General features: G+C 55.7%; 2 protein-coding genes across 2 annotated transcripts; both read right to left on the reverse strand.

Moving 5' to 3' along the window:
• Positions 1 to 3,416: 3,416 nt before the first annotated feature.
• On the reverse strand, positions 3,417 to 5,681 carry EX895_002302 (uncharacterized protein; the record flags this gene model as incomplete). The annotated part of the gene is made up of 1 exon (XM_029882901.1): positions 3,417 to 5,681. One exon carries the CDS (start codon positions 5,679 to 5,681, stop codon positions 3,417 to 3,419), a length of 2,265 nt encoding a protein of 754 aa, XP_029740656.1.
• A 520-nt stretch (positions 5,682 to 6,201) lies between these two features.
• Positions 6,202 to 9,426, reverse strand: EX895_002303 (uncharacterized protein; the record flags this gene model as incomplete). Its single annotated transcript, XM_029882902.1, has 2 exons — positions 6,202 to 7,864; positions 8,012 to 9,426. The coding sequence occupies 2 exons, from the start codon at positions 9,424 to 9,426 to the stop codon at positions 6,202 to 6,204; spliced, it is 3,078 nt and encodes a 1,025-aa protein (XP_029740657.1).
• Between the last annotated feature and the right edge of the window lie 5,551 nt (positions 9,427 to 14,977).

Here is a 14,977-nt window from a genome sequence, read left to right on the forward strand (position 1 = left end):
TCAGCCGTTCTTGGATGCAGCGGACCAAGATAAAGGCTATCAATTGACTGATCGTGTGGCGTGTGAAGACGGTGCCCGACCATTGGCCAAAGATGGCGGCTGGCTCCCCAGAGAGAGAGGGAGCTACACCCACCCCGAGAAGAAAGCAATTTTCACTTATCGCAACAGCCGAGGAGAAAGCAGCAAGCGCAGGAACAGGCAGCAAGCGAGACGTATCATCGGCCTGAAACGGCTACTCTGCCTCATCGAGCAAGCCAAACCAAAGCTCGCTGATTCGACGTAGAGATGCGGGGATAGACAGACGAGAGCCATTTTTGGCGAGTTAACTTCGCGCCTCAGTCACATGAGGACAGGGAGGAAGCTGCTGTGGGCACTCATGCAAGACTGGAGATAGCTGCAGCATTTCGGCCACACTCTCGGAAATCTGAGTTCCGAAGGCTCTTGGGCGTCACTTGCTTGTTCCAGAAGTGGCGAAGAGTCACACACTGTTCTGTACTGTACAGTACTGTGTACACTTTACATGTAAGGGCTAAAAAAAGGAACTTGCAGTAAAAAATATTATAGAAAGTCAAAAAGAAAAAGGCCAAGGATGCTAACCACAGTTTGACAGCTGAGCGAGATCAGACAGAGACCGCTGATTTGCAAAAGCAATGCAACTGTGTCGGTGCAGCTGAGCAACGGAGCGGAGGCATCCGGTCACTACAACAAAGACCTGGGGCGGGTAGAACACGAGGACAAATTTGCTCTCCGTCGTCCAAGCAGACCGATAAATTGCCCGGTGGACTCTTGTGAGTCTGTGAACCAACTAGAGAAGCGCCTGTGGCAGTGGGAATCCGCTGTCTTGGCCCGACTGAAAGAATTTCGGGCAATTTTACGCTGCTAACCGTATGCAGAGTAGGTGCAGAGAGCTGCAAGACGCACAGGGGTCAAAGCAGCCTAAGGGTTTGTCTGCGGCCGCCTTCTTTACCGCGGCCTCACGCTGCAACCGCTTTCATCTCTCACATTGGTCCTGATTCTTTTTCTGCAAAGCCAACAAGGCTCCTTGGCTCGCTTGTCGTCCTCACGAGACTACACACCGCTGATGGGCACACGACCTCGAGAAAATTGTCGGTCGCTCTCGTTATTTGCACACGCCTCCTTTTGCTCGCCTATCTCGTCGGTGAACCGAAGCAACCGACAAGAGCGAAAAGTTGCATAGACAGCAAGTCGGCGGTTGGATAAAGTAGACCAACCGAGGTTCGGGGCTTGAAATCGTAGCGCTTTCCAGCAGCTACTGTTTACAGCAGACCTAGCACGGAATGGCGGTGTCCGAACGCTTTGGTTTCAGTGTGGTTCTCTAACAAGAAGGCTGGCAAGCTATTGTTCTACCGTACTCTTGTTGCCTACGAGCTTTGTTTGTGATTGGTCGATTGACACGAGCGAGCTGCGACTGCCTGCAAGCGGAAGTATAGAAGCCGCGGGCTCGCGTTGCCCCGCTGAAACCGCGGCCTGCTACAGCCAGTCAATTTCAAGCGCGTGCCGCAAGAGCGGAAAACGTAAACCCATCTCTGTATTGTCCTCTCCTCTTCACTCTGCGGTGATAAGGCAAATTCTGAAGAAGAACAGCAGCGCTAGCACCACTTCATGCGGCCATCGAAAGACCTGGATGATAGCGACCATTGCGCACATGATGGTCTTTGGGATTCGAGGTGCCAGAAGGCCGAACGAAGATAAGCCTCTGCCACCCGTCATCCTCCCGTCGGGCATTGGCATGAGAGGATGGCGAGCAGGGCGGCTAATTTTATTTTGCTAAAAACATGCATCTGCCTTGCATAAATCTTCGCTGTTCTCGGACCAATGCCCTCCGTAGCGCACCTCGCCTTGGCGCCTTGCCATAGCATCAGTCAAAATGTGCTTCCGGTATTTGAAAACTCCAGGTTATTCACCTGTCCTGTTTCGCGATCCTTTCGAGGTGCTCCCAGGTCAACGCGATATGCTTGAAAGCGAGAAGCTCGAGCGCGGGCGGCGGGAACTAGCTTATCGCACGGCAAGGAATGCCTTGATGCCACTTGCAACACGCTGCTGCCACAACTCGTTTCGAGTTACTGCACGGGTGCATAGCTGTTCAAGAGTGCGGTTGGCGTCGCGTGCACACAGTCGCTCGAACAGGATTTGCAATTTATCGCACATCGCCACTCGTTGCACGTACACCAGCTACAGTAGGGTTTTTATGCAGAACATCGCCTGCAGCTGCATTGCAGGTCGGACCACCGTTTGCCGGACAACAAAGCAATTGCAACAAGGCTAGAGTCACATACTTGCGGTTGACCCGCGTCTTCCCCTCAACCTGCGGAAGATACGGAAGGCGGAAATGCTATAGCCGAAGGCTTACACGGCCCAGCCCCGTATCCACCGCCGCTTCAAAAGGCCACAGAACGACGTCGTGACCGATCACGCGGTGATGCCTTTTCTCCCTCTTTTTGCCCCGAAACAACCACGTGACGGAGATACTCAAGCATCTCCCTGTCTCTGATTCGTCGGTGTCCCAGATTGATCAAAAGACACTGTACAGTCCCATCAGCCAATGATGCACCTTGCAAAGGTATTGATTTATCGGATCAACCGCTTCCTCTCTGCGGACCAAGCGTGGCTGTACTAGGCCAGTCAAACGTTTTAATCACTTTGAACCCCGGAAGTGCTGCTGCCGACCTCATCTTCAAGGACTATCGTCGTGGGCAGGCTGACCACTCAGGAACTGCTGATCATGTGGAGAGTCTCTTCCCATGTAGGAACAAGTGTGTAGTACCTTCGAATCGCTTCAACATGTTCCGTGCCTCTTTCCTCGACAGGGCCACTCCTATAATACAATGTCGAGGTGCTCAAAGGCTACTGCCGGACAAGATCGCAGCACCGCCTAGATCCGAAGTAGACGCAGCTTGTCCAACTCAAAATACAGAACCTCACTCACAAGACGAGACGCTCCACGAGGTCTGATTACAGCCTTGAAACAAGATTTCGCTGTCATCCAAGCCTGCGTCAGAGACGTGGGAGCCAAGGCGTGGGATCGAGTTGGTCATGCGCTTGCAGATGCAGTCCTGAGGACCAGACCGCTTTCTGCGGTGCTTGCGACAAAAGGAGCACGTCTCGCGCTTCCATTACGTTCATCGTCCATCTTGGGATCCCTTTTGCGATCGTGGGTACCTTCGCGTTCACACAATGCTGCATCTCCAACTGAGCCGCAAGCTCTTCACCTTTATCACCCCTCGCTTTTACTCCTCACGGCCTCGTGTAAGTTGATGACCAGGAGAAGAGGGCGGAGTTGGGATCAAGGACTGACACGATCCTTCACGCGAAACACAATCGCACACCAGCACACGCACCAGGCTTTGGTCAAAAGAGACTCCCATTCGAGACCACCGCAGCTATGCAATGCACCCTCAGCCCACCTTCTGTACATCCGCCCCTCCCTCAGCCGCCTTGAGGCGATTCCTCTCCTTCTTACCCATTCTCTTCTTCGCAGGCTTCTCCTGGCCGTCGTGGGTCTTGGACGTGTTGCCGTAGACGTCCTTCCTGAATTGACCCAGACGCTTGCCCAGGTCCACGGGCCTGTTCTTGCCCCTTCGGTATGGCTGCAGGTTCTTCAATCCAACCACGTTGTTGAGCTGCTCGTCGTCAGCGAGGAGGATGTCGACGGCGGACATGCCGTAGTCTGCGGGGGCAACCTGGGTGTACTTGAAGCGCGTGGGGAGGTCGCCGATCATATCTTCATAGTCCAGGTTGTAGTACGAGTCGATCATTTCTTTCGCCATGGCTTTCTTGTCTGTTGGCGCAACAACGTTGGCGTCCATAGCCGAGACATCGACACCGTCATTGTCGTCGTCATTGTCTGCGGCGTCAGAGTCGGAAGCATCGCCGTTGTCCGCAGCGTTGGACGAGGATGACTTGGAGAGCGCGGCTTTGAGCTTCTTCTTGAGCTTCTTGCGTTCCTTCTTGCTCAGCTTCTTATCCGCCAGACGCGCACGCAGAGCGGCTTCCTTGGACCCACCCGCCTCGCCACCATGTCCGGCATCGTCATCGTCATCGAGGAAATCTGCATCCATCTCGATTCGGTCGTCATCCCCGCTGTGACTCTGTTTCGCCTTCTTGTTGCCCTTCTTGCTCGACGAAGCCGTGGTCGCCTCGTGCTCGGCGATGATGTCGTTAATGTCGATATCGTCGTCCCAACTTGGCTTCTCGTCGTCATCGTCCTGGTAGTACTGGTCGCCAAACGCCTTCTGCATCGCCTTGTCATGTGCATCCGGGTCGAAGTCACCCTCCAAATCCAAGCCATCCAAATCGACCGCACTGGAACCGGTCACCTCTCGGAGCTTCTTGAGCTTGTCGACGATCTCTTGCCTCTTGAGGTTCTTCAAGCGCGACAGCTCCTGCATCTTGAGGCGCTTTTCTTCGTCCTTGCGTGCGGCGCGTTCTTCTCGCTTGCGCTTACGCGTGTTGTCTTCGCGACGAGCGGAGTCCTTGGGCGTGCGCGAGTAAGTGGGGATGGTGAGCGATTCGGGACCTTGCTCGAAGCGGAAGTTGTACGCGGTTTCGAAAGCGTCTGCCATCGAGTCGAAGGATGCTTCGGACTCGAGCTCGGCTGCCTCCGCTTCCCAATCACGGCCGTATGCATGAGCTCCTGCAGCAGCAGCGCTGTCGCCGTTCTGCGACCCCTCAGCGGTCTCGCCGTTCTCGGCGGCGTCTTTGCTCTTAAGCAAGGCTTTGGTGAGGCGGGGCTTGACTGGTCGTACTTCGTCGGCCGACTTGTCGATCCAGCCGCGGTTGAGAATGTAGTTGAGCAGGAAATCCTCGTTCTTCTTCTGATCGGCCTCGCTGTCGTTGGCGAGGACAGAGGTGGAGGCTGTCGCTTGGTCTGGCTGATTGCGACGGATGGCTTGGCGGATGGTATCCTCGTCGGCGTTGGGTCCGAGCGATGCAAGCACTGCAGCTCGGTATGACGAAGAGCCGTTGCTGTTCTGTGCCTCGGAGCGCTTGACAAAGAGGTCGTCTTCATCGCCGATGCCAGCATGGAAGGCCTGGGACACCTCCTTGCGCAGATCCTCCTGCTCCTGAGCAAACGGCCTCCTCTCACCGTCATCGTCGTCGTTGGTGAAGATGCCCTTGACACGATCGCTCGTGGTTGCATCCGCCAACTCCTCTGCCGGGTTCTCTGACGTCTGGATGAGCTCCTGCACTCTTTGCCTTTGGTAGTCCTGCAGAGTGAGCTTCTTGTCCTTCTTGGTGGTGCCCGACTTCTTCGGAGCGGAGGAAGAAGATGCCCCCGAGAGCTGGGCAGCGCGTTGCGCCGCTTCAGCCTCCTGTGCAAAGATGTCGGTCTTGGAGTCGTACAATTCTGCGTCCTTATTACGGATGCGCTGAAGAGTTCGGAAGATGGCAGCATCTACGTTGGCGTTGATTTGATCTCCGTCTTCGTCCTCGGTGACGTCGCTCTCGGAATCAGTCTCCGAGTCACCGTCATCGTCGGAGGCGAGCGCATCTTTGCCATACTTTGCTTCGAGCTGATGGATTTCGGCGCGTTGCTTGTTATGCAGGTAGCGTTCGGCAAAGTCTTTGTTGATGGTGAAGTGGTTGAGCGACTCTTCTGGTCGAGTGCGGATGTCGAGCTTGGCGCTCTTCGTGTCGTCTGACTCGCCAAAGATATCCATGTTGACCAGTGCAGCCGACAGAGATTGACGTGTCGCTGTTAAGGGTTTAGTCACACAAGAGTGTCAAGAAGGGGGTATATGACTGTGTCTACCTGGACAAAATACTGTTGATGGCGATGAGAAGGTACAAACTGGCTCGATATGAAGAGGAAAGGGTTCAGCTCGCCGCTCTCTCTTTCTCTCCCTAAGCTGCGAAACTTTTGTCTTTTTTTGGTTGATTTAGAACCTTTTCTGTCTGCTTTCTCGGAAATCGGCGCACCGTATATTTGGGAATGTTATGCGCCACAACCTCACACTTTACAGATAAATTAATCTTCTCAACTGTCATTCAACGACGCTCTCACTCATGCCAACACTCTTCGAAGCGAACAGAAACATTATTGGAGAATCAGAAGCTGGCAGAAACAATGCTTGAAGAGACAAGATGCGCGATGAGGAGAGGACGAAAGTCTAATGCGAGTGACAAAAAGAAGACCGAGACGGGGAAAGAATGACCTATGCAACAAGTATGCGTGAGAATCTAGACGCTGTCACGGTGGGCGGCGGCGAGTTTGTGAAGGATGTTGGAGCTGAGCTTCTTGGACATGATGTTGCCGGCAGAAGGCCGCCTACCTTTGGGCGTCGGGGGCTGCTCGTAGTCTTGCCCATCGAAGCGGCGTGGTGAGAGGCGGTAAAGATCGTAACTGCGCTGTAGATCGTCCGAAAGCCAGCTCTCATGGTTGTCGCTGTGCTGGACCGCGAGCATGTTCGAACCAGGAGGCGTGGCGACGGCGAGCTGCGAGAGCGGGCTGGGGCGGTGCACAAACTCCTTGGCGGATGGCTTGGCCGGAGGCATGTCCGCGCGCGGGCTGGGTACACGAGAAGGTGTCGAATAGCCCGACACACTGCCGCCTTGTTCGGGCGTGGCTAGCAGCGGTCGGCCACCAAACAGATCCAACGAGCTCGCTGCAGGCGAGCTGTTGAGGCTTGCGAGAGAAGGTGACGACTGAGCAGCCGTGTTTGAGACGCTGCCACGCTGGTACGTGTGGCCGCTGCTTGACGGCACGGCACCCAGCTTCTTCACCTCGGCCTCGGACAGCTCGACCGATCGGAGGTCCGCATCTGTGGGCACCGTGAAGAACCTCCTCTTGGTCGGAATCTTGCGGTGGAGACCCTCAGGGCGCAGTGCGGGAGAGGCTCCCTTCTTGAACTTGGCTGCCTGCGGGACATCCACCGCCACAATGTGCGTGATCGAGTTCTCCCACGTGCACGCCGCCATCACCGGCACCATCGTTTTGCTCTTGGCCTTGCCGCCTTTGGTCACCGCCGCCTGCGTGCGTGCCTCGGTAAGCTTGGTGATTGAGTCCCATAGAGCCAGTGTGGCCGCCGCTTTCACCTCGTCGTATGAAGGCTCAAATGCGGTAGTGCACGGGTCAAACTGCGGGAACAAGGTCGAGATGGGCACCGCCGGCATCTCGACGCGCTTGACCGTCACATCGACAAAGAAGCCGTACTCTCCCGTGCCCTTGCCCTCGCACGAACTGCACTGCGACTTGAGGCTGCCCTGACACGTGTTGCACTTGAGCACGCCGGCTCCCTGGCAGCGACGGCACCATGCCTGCGCACGCGTCTTTTCGCGTCCTGTACCGCAGCACCAGAAGCACTCGTCGGCTTGCTCAGCTTTGCACGTGAGGCACGCGCCCAGTCCGCTGCCCTCGCACTTGACACACTGGGCGTTGGTGCGAAGAGAGGCGAGCTCGATCGTCTTTTTCGACTTGCCCTTGATCTGTGCCACGTCGAGCTGCTCGTGGCGCATCTCCATCGACCACGGGCTCGGCATGGGTGGCAGACGGCCCACTTCGCCAGACAGACCAGGCGAGATCTCGTTCTGGTGTTGCTGCTGCTCCGAGAGGGCGTAGACTGTCTTGTTGCTAGCGTTCAAAGGACCGATGCGCTTCCAGGATGCCGAACGCGACTCCATCACGATCATGGCCTTGATGAGCGAGAGACGCTGCTTGGCGCAAAACTTGACCTGAAGTGCTTCACGACGGGCCTGGCGCTCCTCGTCGCTTGTCTCCTGCTTCTTGGTGGGCGGCAGCGGCTGACCATCCTCGCCAAACTCGCGCAGAGGCGCATCACAGATCGAAGGGTGGCGAGACACGACAATGTCGATGCACTCTGCGGCGGAGATCTGGCGTTCCGGGCTGTGTCGAGGCAGCCGAAGCAGTAGCAGAATAGAAAATAAGATCAAGTCAATACTCGCTGTTCGAAAGGGAGTTGTAGCTAGGATGCTGCATGATAAGACACGAGCTCGTGGCTTTGCAGCTGGAGAGGGAAAGCAATCAACTTACAGTGTAGATGCGCTGAAGGCCACATCCTTTGGCCCAAGACGAGTAAAAGGCGTATTGCTTTCGATAACAGCGAGAGCCGACGACGACCTGGGCATGTCGTGACCCTCGCTGGATTGAGGAGGCGAGTGGCGCGGCGTCATCTTGGATTTGCCAGCCGCCAAGCGTTGGGCACTGACATCGTCGCTGAGCAGCTCGAGCTCGGAGCTGTTGCCAATATCAAAGCGTCCAAACAGAGCTTGTGCATCGACGCGGTCGCCAGGCTGACAAGACTGCTGCGTCTGGAGATGAGAGGGCTGGAACGGAGAGCCCAATTGCGGAGCTGCTGTTCCGCTCCTAGACGACGCCGAAGGTGGCGACTGGGTAGGAATGGGTGGCCGGCGAGTCGAGTGGTACTTGCCCTCGTCGACCGTCTGCTCAAACCCAAGGAAGTTGGGTTCGGGCGGTGTCCTGAGCTCATCCTCGTGTGCATCGCTGATGCTGCTGGCAGACTTGAGGCTAGCAGCAGAAGGCGAGTCCCTGAAGGACGAGGTTTTGGGCGTGGTTTGTTCGCTGTAGTACTGACTCTGCTCGTACGACCTCTGATGGTTCCGGCTTGGCTCTTGGTCAAAAGTAGTGTGCTCACGAGCCAGAGAGAGCCTCGAGATCAACTGCGCATACGAGTCCTCAATCGTACCTGCCGCGGCCGCGTAGGCATCATCGACCGCCTTGGCTCTGTACTGCACAGAGGAATCCGAGTAGCCCTCGGCGTTGTATGCGTAGTGGTCGGCACTGGTGCGTCTGAGTGAGTCGACATTCATGCCGAGCGACTTTGGGAACCTGTATGCGGTCAAGTCTCTGAGGTCTTCGTCGTGGTCGTGGTCGTGGTCGTCGTCCTCGCCTTGCTGGACGGCACTGCTGGTGCGAAGAAAATCGAGCTGAAGCGGCTGGTAACCCGAGTCGCGCGTATCCGTCTCTGTGTGCAGTGTCTCGAACGCACCCTCGGGTGAGCGGTAGGCGTCGAACAAGGCGGTATAGTCCTCGTTGTCGGACAAGGATGTGCTGGAGGGTGTGAGAGACGGCCTCCGTCCAGAAGAGAAAAAGGGTTGACCACGCACGTTGCCGGGTCCGCTAGGATGAGAGTGGTGGGTGGGGTGGCTTGCGTCTGTGCGCTCAACTAGAGCTGTATGCGTCGAGGAGCTAGTGGTGAGGGTGGCGCTACCGTCAGAAGATGCGAGAGCAGACGGAGAAGTGGACGGAGGACGGAAAGGAGATGGGGAAGATGAAGAAGAGAAGGCGTCGCTGGCGGAAGCGACTCGAGCGGATGCATTCATCTTGCTGAGCCTCTCGAGAGCGGACGACTGTACTGCAAGCATGGTGCTTCGGGACTGCGTGCGCAGATGGCTCCTGAGAGGCCGCTGCGGCTGGCCGGCCTGCATGGTCCTGTGTTTGCAGCCTGGGTGGGCTCGACGGAAATCAGACAAGCTGTTGCAGTATGGCTCTCGATGCTGCAGGCTTGGGTTCGCTTGCCCAACAGATGGGTCCTCGATGTCGGCTTCGGCCTGTGAGCTTGCGATGTGGGTCAAGCGAAGGTCGGCTGGGGTTCCCTGGTCGAAGGTACCGAGGTTTGGTGATGAAGAAATGAGATCGTGAGCCGTGCTCGAGATCGAGGTGTGCCGGAAATTCGAGGGAACGAACCTGAAAAGCTGCGAGAAGCGATGCGCGCAGGATAATCGAAATCACCGACGGCGATTGTGAGTGTTGAAAGGGAAAGGGGACGGAGGGGATGGTGGTGGCTATGGTACGAACGATGAGATCACGATGGTTTGACTGGTCGCAGGATCACCGACACGAGGCAGACAGAAGGCCCAAGATCTCGGGTGGCGTGTGTATGAGCTACAAATAACTGCTCATGCAACTTGAGTCTGTCGGTCCACTGTGCACCGCTGTGGCGCGGACGGTTTTGTTCTGCTATCTAAGCAAGTTGCCACTCGCAATCGCTACTGAGTGGTTGGCTGCAACAGTAAACAGCAAGACGTACACAAAGGCAGTGGGCGGGACGAGGAAGGTGTCGATACGAAGGAGAGGTGAGATGCGCAAACCAGGAAGAGGCTCGAGAGCAACGCAGAGGGCAGTATAAGGGCGAGCAAGTGCTTCGATTCATGCGACTCCACATCTCAGAAATAGCAGTCAGAGTTTCGAGGGTCGTCGCTGAGGCAGGAGAAAGAGGGGAGAGAGCGAGGTACACGGGAAACTGTCTCTGTACGCCGTCTGTTGGAACTAGTTGATGAGGGCGTAAGTGCGTGGCTCGATGGTGCGAGATGTTGGACCAAACCTGCAGCGGCAGCGGCGGCGGCGTGGAAGGGACGGCTTTGGATGCGAGGTAGAAGCGAGCAGGAATGACAAAGGTGAGGAGGCCCGACGAGGAGGAGAGGCGAGACCTGAATGAGGTGTGGGCCATGAGGCGAGGTCGGTGCTCTTGCGACAACGAAACGCAGCAGCGGCAGCATCAGCGGCGTCGTTGCCTCGAGGTTGCGTCAACCAGTCTCCACCACGCAAACTCTGTGTCAATGTATTCTGCAGCGTGACAGTGGGGAGGCGGTGCGAAAGCCGATCTTGAAAGCTCTGTCGTCTTTGAACGCGATGCAGCAGCAGCAGCAGCAACAACAAAGGTCGTTGGAACGTGACTGAGCGACGTGCGCCCCACAGAAGGTAAAGTCAAACGAAGCACGGCAGACCCGGAAAGTCTGCTTCAAGACTTGCAATCTCTTTATTTTAAGTTCTTAATTTGTTTTTTTATTTGGACCCAAACCAACAAACATTCGGACTGTTTCACCTCTGCTTCCCTGCAGCGACTGATATCTTTGCAGACGAACGTCGATTTCGCAATACATGGTCTCGTCGATGCAGGCGAACGACGTGTTTATGGGACAACGGCGCACTCAATCGACGGCAGTAAAGTGGATCTCGAAGAGAAACGAGGATCGATACGAGCGTAGGTATCAATCTCTAGCAATCCCAGTGTAGCCTCGAACAGCCAGTCAACACTGCAACGAACGACGGGGACTGGCGTATCCATAGTCGGAACAACGCCGACAGAAAGTTGAGCCGTAGTTCACACGACGGCCAGCCGACGATCGATACGATTCAAAGTCGGCAGCCGTATTCCTAGAGGTATTGCACAAGGCTCGGTCGCATTTTGGCTTGTAAAAGCCAGAGCGAGTTTAGCGGGATCAAGTGGTGTGCGCAAGGTGGGCGTGCTGCTACGCCACAGCACTGAAACTCGACTGGACTGCGAATGCTGGTGCGGACCGCCGGGGCGTTTGTTCTAGGATCCTGACCAAGACACGCCCAGTGCCACCTCCATCAAATTTGGAAAGACTGCCGTGCGGCCACGTTTGACTTGGTCTACACCAGCCTGTCTCTAGCAAAAGGATAAGTCGACCGAGCAAACACAGGCTACAGCCTTGCTCCTCGCCGTCGCAAGGGGAGATGACAGAGGTCAGGAGCGAGCAAGGAAGAGAGGGAAAAAACAGCTTGCGAGGTAGGGGCGCATGCTCGCTATGCAGACTAGTGTACAGCACAGCAGCCACAGGAGGCACACGCACAAGCTGCTGCCGAGAATCCTGAACGGCTCGCATGGGCGGCCAGCGACTCGGATGCGAAGGCAGCATTGATCTGCAAATTGACTCTTATTTTCACGGCTGTTTGTAGCCTCGCTCGCACGCGCCGGTTGCAGGGGTGATGTGGAGCGCCCCTGTGGCTCGCCTCTTCTTTACAGTATTCTCGGTTTCCCGAGACATTTCTTTCGGCAAAGCATCAACCGCACCCAGGATCAACCTCCTAGCCAACCAGAAGCTCGCGTGTCCCAGGCGTTATTTTGGGAGGAAGGATCGGTCGTTGTTTGCGGTTTCTGCTTGGCGAGACCTTGACCTTGCTAATCTTGTACTGTGACTGTAGCCTAGCTGCAACACGGCTGCATCTGACAACGCCAAGATCTGCGTCATCCGGAGTGGAGTTTGCAGTTTCCCGGCTCTCCTGGTCAGCAACGCACAGACGAGACCGCCCGGTGAACTTGGACAACGCTCAAAACGGCGCCGCCCGGCCACGAGGCAGTGACTGTGAAGCGGTGTCATCAACCCTACATGCTGCGGCGCTGCAAGTCAGCTGGCACTTTTCGGCCCTCCAGGTATCGGGCTTGGTCGGTGGTGCTCCAACGTATCACATCGCTCTTTTATAGCCGACGATGACAAACTGCGAGCCTCGACGGTGACCAAGAAACGTTTCCCAAGTTCAGCCTCTGTCAGCGCTGGGAACTGGACGAACCACCGAGAAGCCTGGCGGCCAAAGTGTCAAACATCGGAGAGCCGTCGTCGCACTACAATGTCACAGCAATAAGACAAGACCGCTTGACACTGGACTCCGAGCCATTGTTTCACAAGTTTAAGGGAAGTGTTTGATCGGCGATGGAAGTTGTTCAATCTCGATCAACAGTTTTGAGCAAACTTGGCAAACTTTGCAAACTTTTACCAAAGTTCTAGTAAATCTTTGGGTTCCAAGAAAAAGAAGAAAAAAAAAACATTTAGAGCTCCAAAATTGAGGGGAAGTTTCCAAGTCCGATCACATCGACAGCAGCCTACGGTGACCTGGGTTCCAGCAAAGGCGCATGTCGATTGTTCTTTCGGTGCCAAGCGTGGGAAGCAAGAACCGCATCCTTTGCACACCTTGCAGCAGAATCAGCCAGTCAGGAAGGAAGGCCTCTTTTGTGTCGTTCCCCCGCGCTGCCAGGGAGAGTGGATGTGCAGTAAAATACGCTAGCCCGAGCAACAAAGGGGGTTCAAGCGGCAAGGGCCACCTCGCGAATCAATTTTAGCGACTGCCAGGTGCCGGCAAAGCCTGCGTTTCGAAAAAGGCAATTTGCACATGCTAATGTAGATCACGGGCGGCGTGGGCGTGCAGCGCAGTGCAGTGCAGCGATTTAGTGCAATTTGCAAACATTCCATGAGTCGCTTTCCCGCAGAGATCTGCAGACAAGTGTGCGCAGCCCACCGACCCCTGCTTCCATTTTACTTTTTCGCATTGTTGCCACGTCGTCGTCTTCCTTGCATGCTCGACCTGCCTGGCAGCGCGCACCTCCTCTAAGCACTCACTGGAATTGATTCTCAATCTCATCCAGGCCTTTGGCGAACGTTGCAGCGAAGAATCGGGTCGAGTTTAGTCCAAGGAGCAGGGTGGGCCCCCCTACTGCAACAAGAGACATGGGTTCGTCTCTTCCCCTTTGCCTCGCCTTACAGTGGGGCTAGGGCTGCTTTCGAGCTCTGAATTTCAGATAGATTCTGATCAGCCGTCGCTCCATTTTTATTATTATTATTCGCCATCGCTCTGTGACGTATAAAGTATGCGTCGTGCTAAGGGCAAAAAAAAAGAAGTTTTGTTCAAGAAAGCAAAGGAGATCCAGGTCAGCTTCGCCCTTGCGAAGTATCGTGCCACGGGTCTGAAACGAGCCGAGTGATTACGCGACAGCGTGCAATAGCTCGCTTGCGCACCGGCTGAACCTCATTGAAACACACACACGAACCGATTCGCTTACGGTGAATTGCGTGTTCCTCAGACAGCCACGCTGGCCGTTCAAAGCGCGGATCCGAGGCTTTGCATCTGACGGTAGCCGGCCGTTGCGATCCGACCAGGCGCATTCCTTTCTCCTCTTCAGCGGCTACTAGCTTTAGAGAGGACAGGATGTCTCTGCAGGGAAAGGATCAAACTGGAGCGGAGTTTCGGGCTGCGTTACCGTTGGGTTCTCGTGGGCGTCATGGCGCAGGGCGCACAGTTCTTGAAACCATACTGTTTGTGGGTGTGCATGCCCTCTCAGAACTGGGTTCACCTCTGCTGCACGTTAAGCGTCTTTTGCAGCGAGAACGAGCCCTTCGGTCTTGCCGGTCTGCGTTGATCTTTCGTCGTCGCGACTCACACCGCACCGACCTGGATGGCGAACCTTGGTATCGTGATGGTTCGACCTGAATCGTCATTGATTGGATTATTGCATGGAGCACATCGACCGACCTGATTCCCACACTATCAACGCCAGACTTCAATCTGAGCGCCATATGTGACTTTTGAAGGGTTTCCGACGTTCGTAAGCGAGTTCGAGCCCGATCTTTCCCTCTTTCACGGCGCAACAAGCTGCTCGATCTTGGCTGTCATCAGCTGAGTCACACATCCCCAAAGCTTGCGATTTGGTAGGCCCACTCTGGCCTTATCCAGCTCTATCTCCGTCTCGACTTGGGTCTGGCGAGATTGCATGCACAGAAAATCCTTTAGCGTCAAAAGTAAAGCTCGGCCGCAGCGATTGAGCTTGTGTGGCCGCTTGCGGTCCCGATCGCCTTGACCGCATGCGACTTTCGGGTCTGATCTTTGCGAGGTATCAGCCACCCGTTCGCCTATTCGAAGTGCCTCGCAAGGTCACGGACCGCCTTGATAAACGTCGGCTGTCTGTTGACCACCCCATCCTGCGTGCGTCGACCATCGGTTTGGACCGCTCCTCATCTACTGAAAAAGCTTCCTGAAACGACGTTTGGGTGTGGACTGGCTGCTTCGGCCCCTTCTTCTCCGAAACAAATGAGTTTCGACTTGGCCTACGTTTTGCCCAACTTGCGTATGTGCGGGAGTCGGCAGTGAGAGGGCCGTTCTCGTTTCAGACGGCGAGATCGGGCCGCTGGTGGCTTGCAAGCAAGAAGGCGTTTAGTCTGCGCCCCCGGTGGCTGCTTTCACACGCTGGTAAGCGTCAAGGTGAGCCTCGAGACAAGCTGCAGTGCTGAAACGCATATTGATTCTGATTAAGCTCGAAGATAAGGCACCAGAACATTCTCGCCGGTGTCCTTCCGGGATGGTAGTAAGCAAAACTAACGCAACATGTGCAGTGCTGCATGTCCTCGCCATGTATTTCGTCTCGACGTTCCGCCGCCATCATCGTCCATCAATCACGCTGTGGAG

Source organism: Sporisorium graminicola, chromosome SGRAM_14 (assembly GCF_005498985.1).
Source record: "Sporisorium graminicola strain CBS 10092 chromosome SGRAM_14, whole genome shotgun sequence".
NCBI classification, from domain to species: domain Eukaryota; kingdom Fungi; phylum Basidiomycota; class Ustilaginomycetes; order Ustilaginales; family Ustilaginaceae; genus Sporisorium; species Sporisorium graminicola.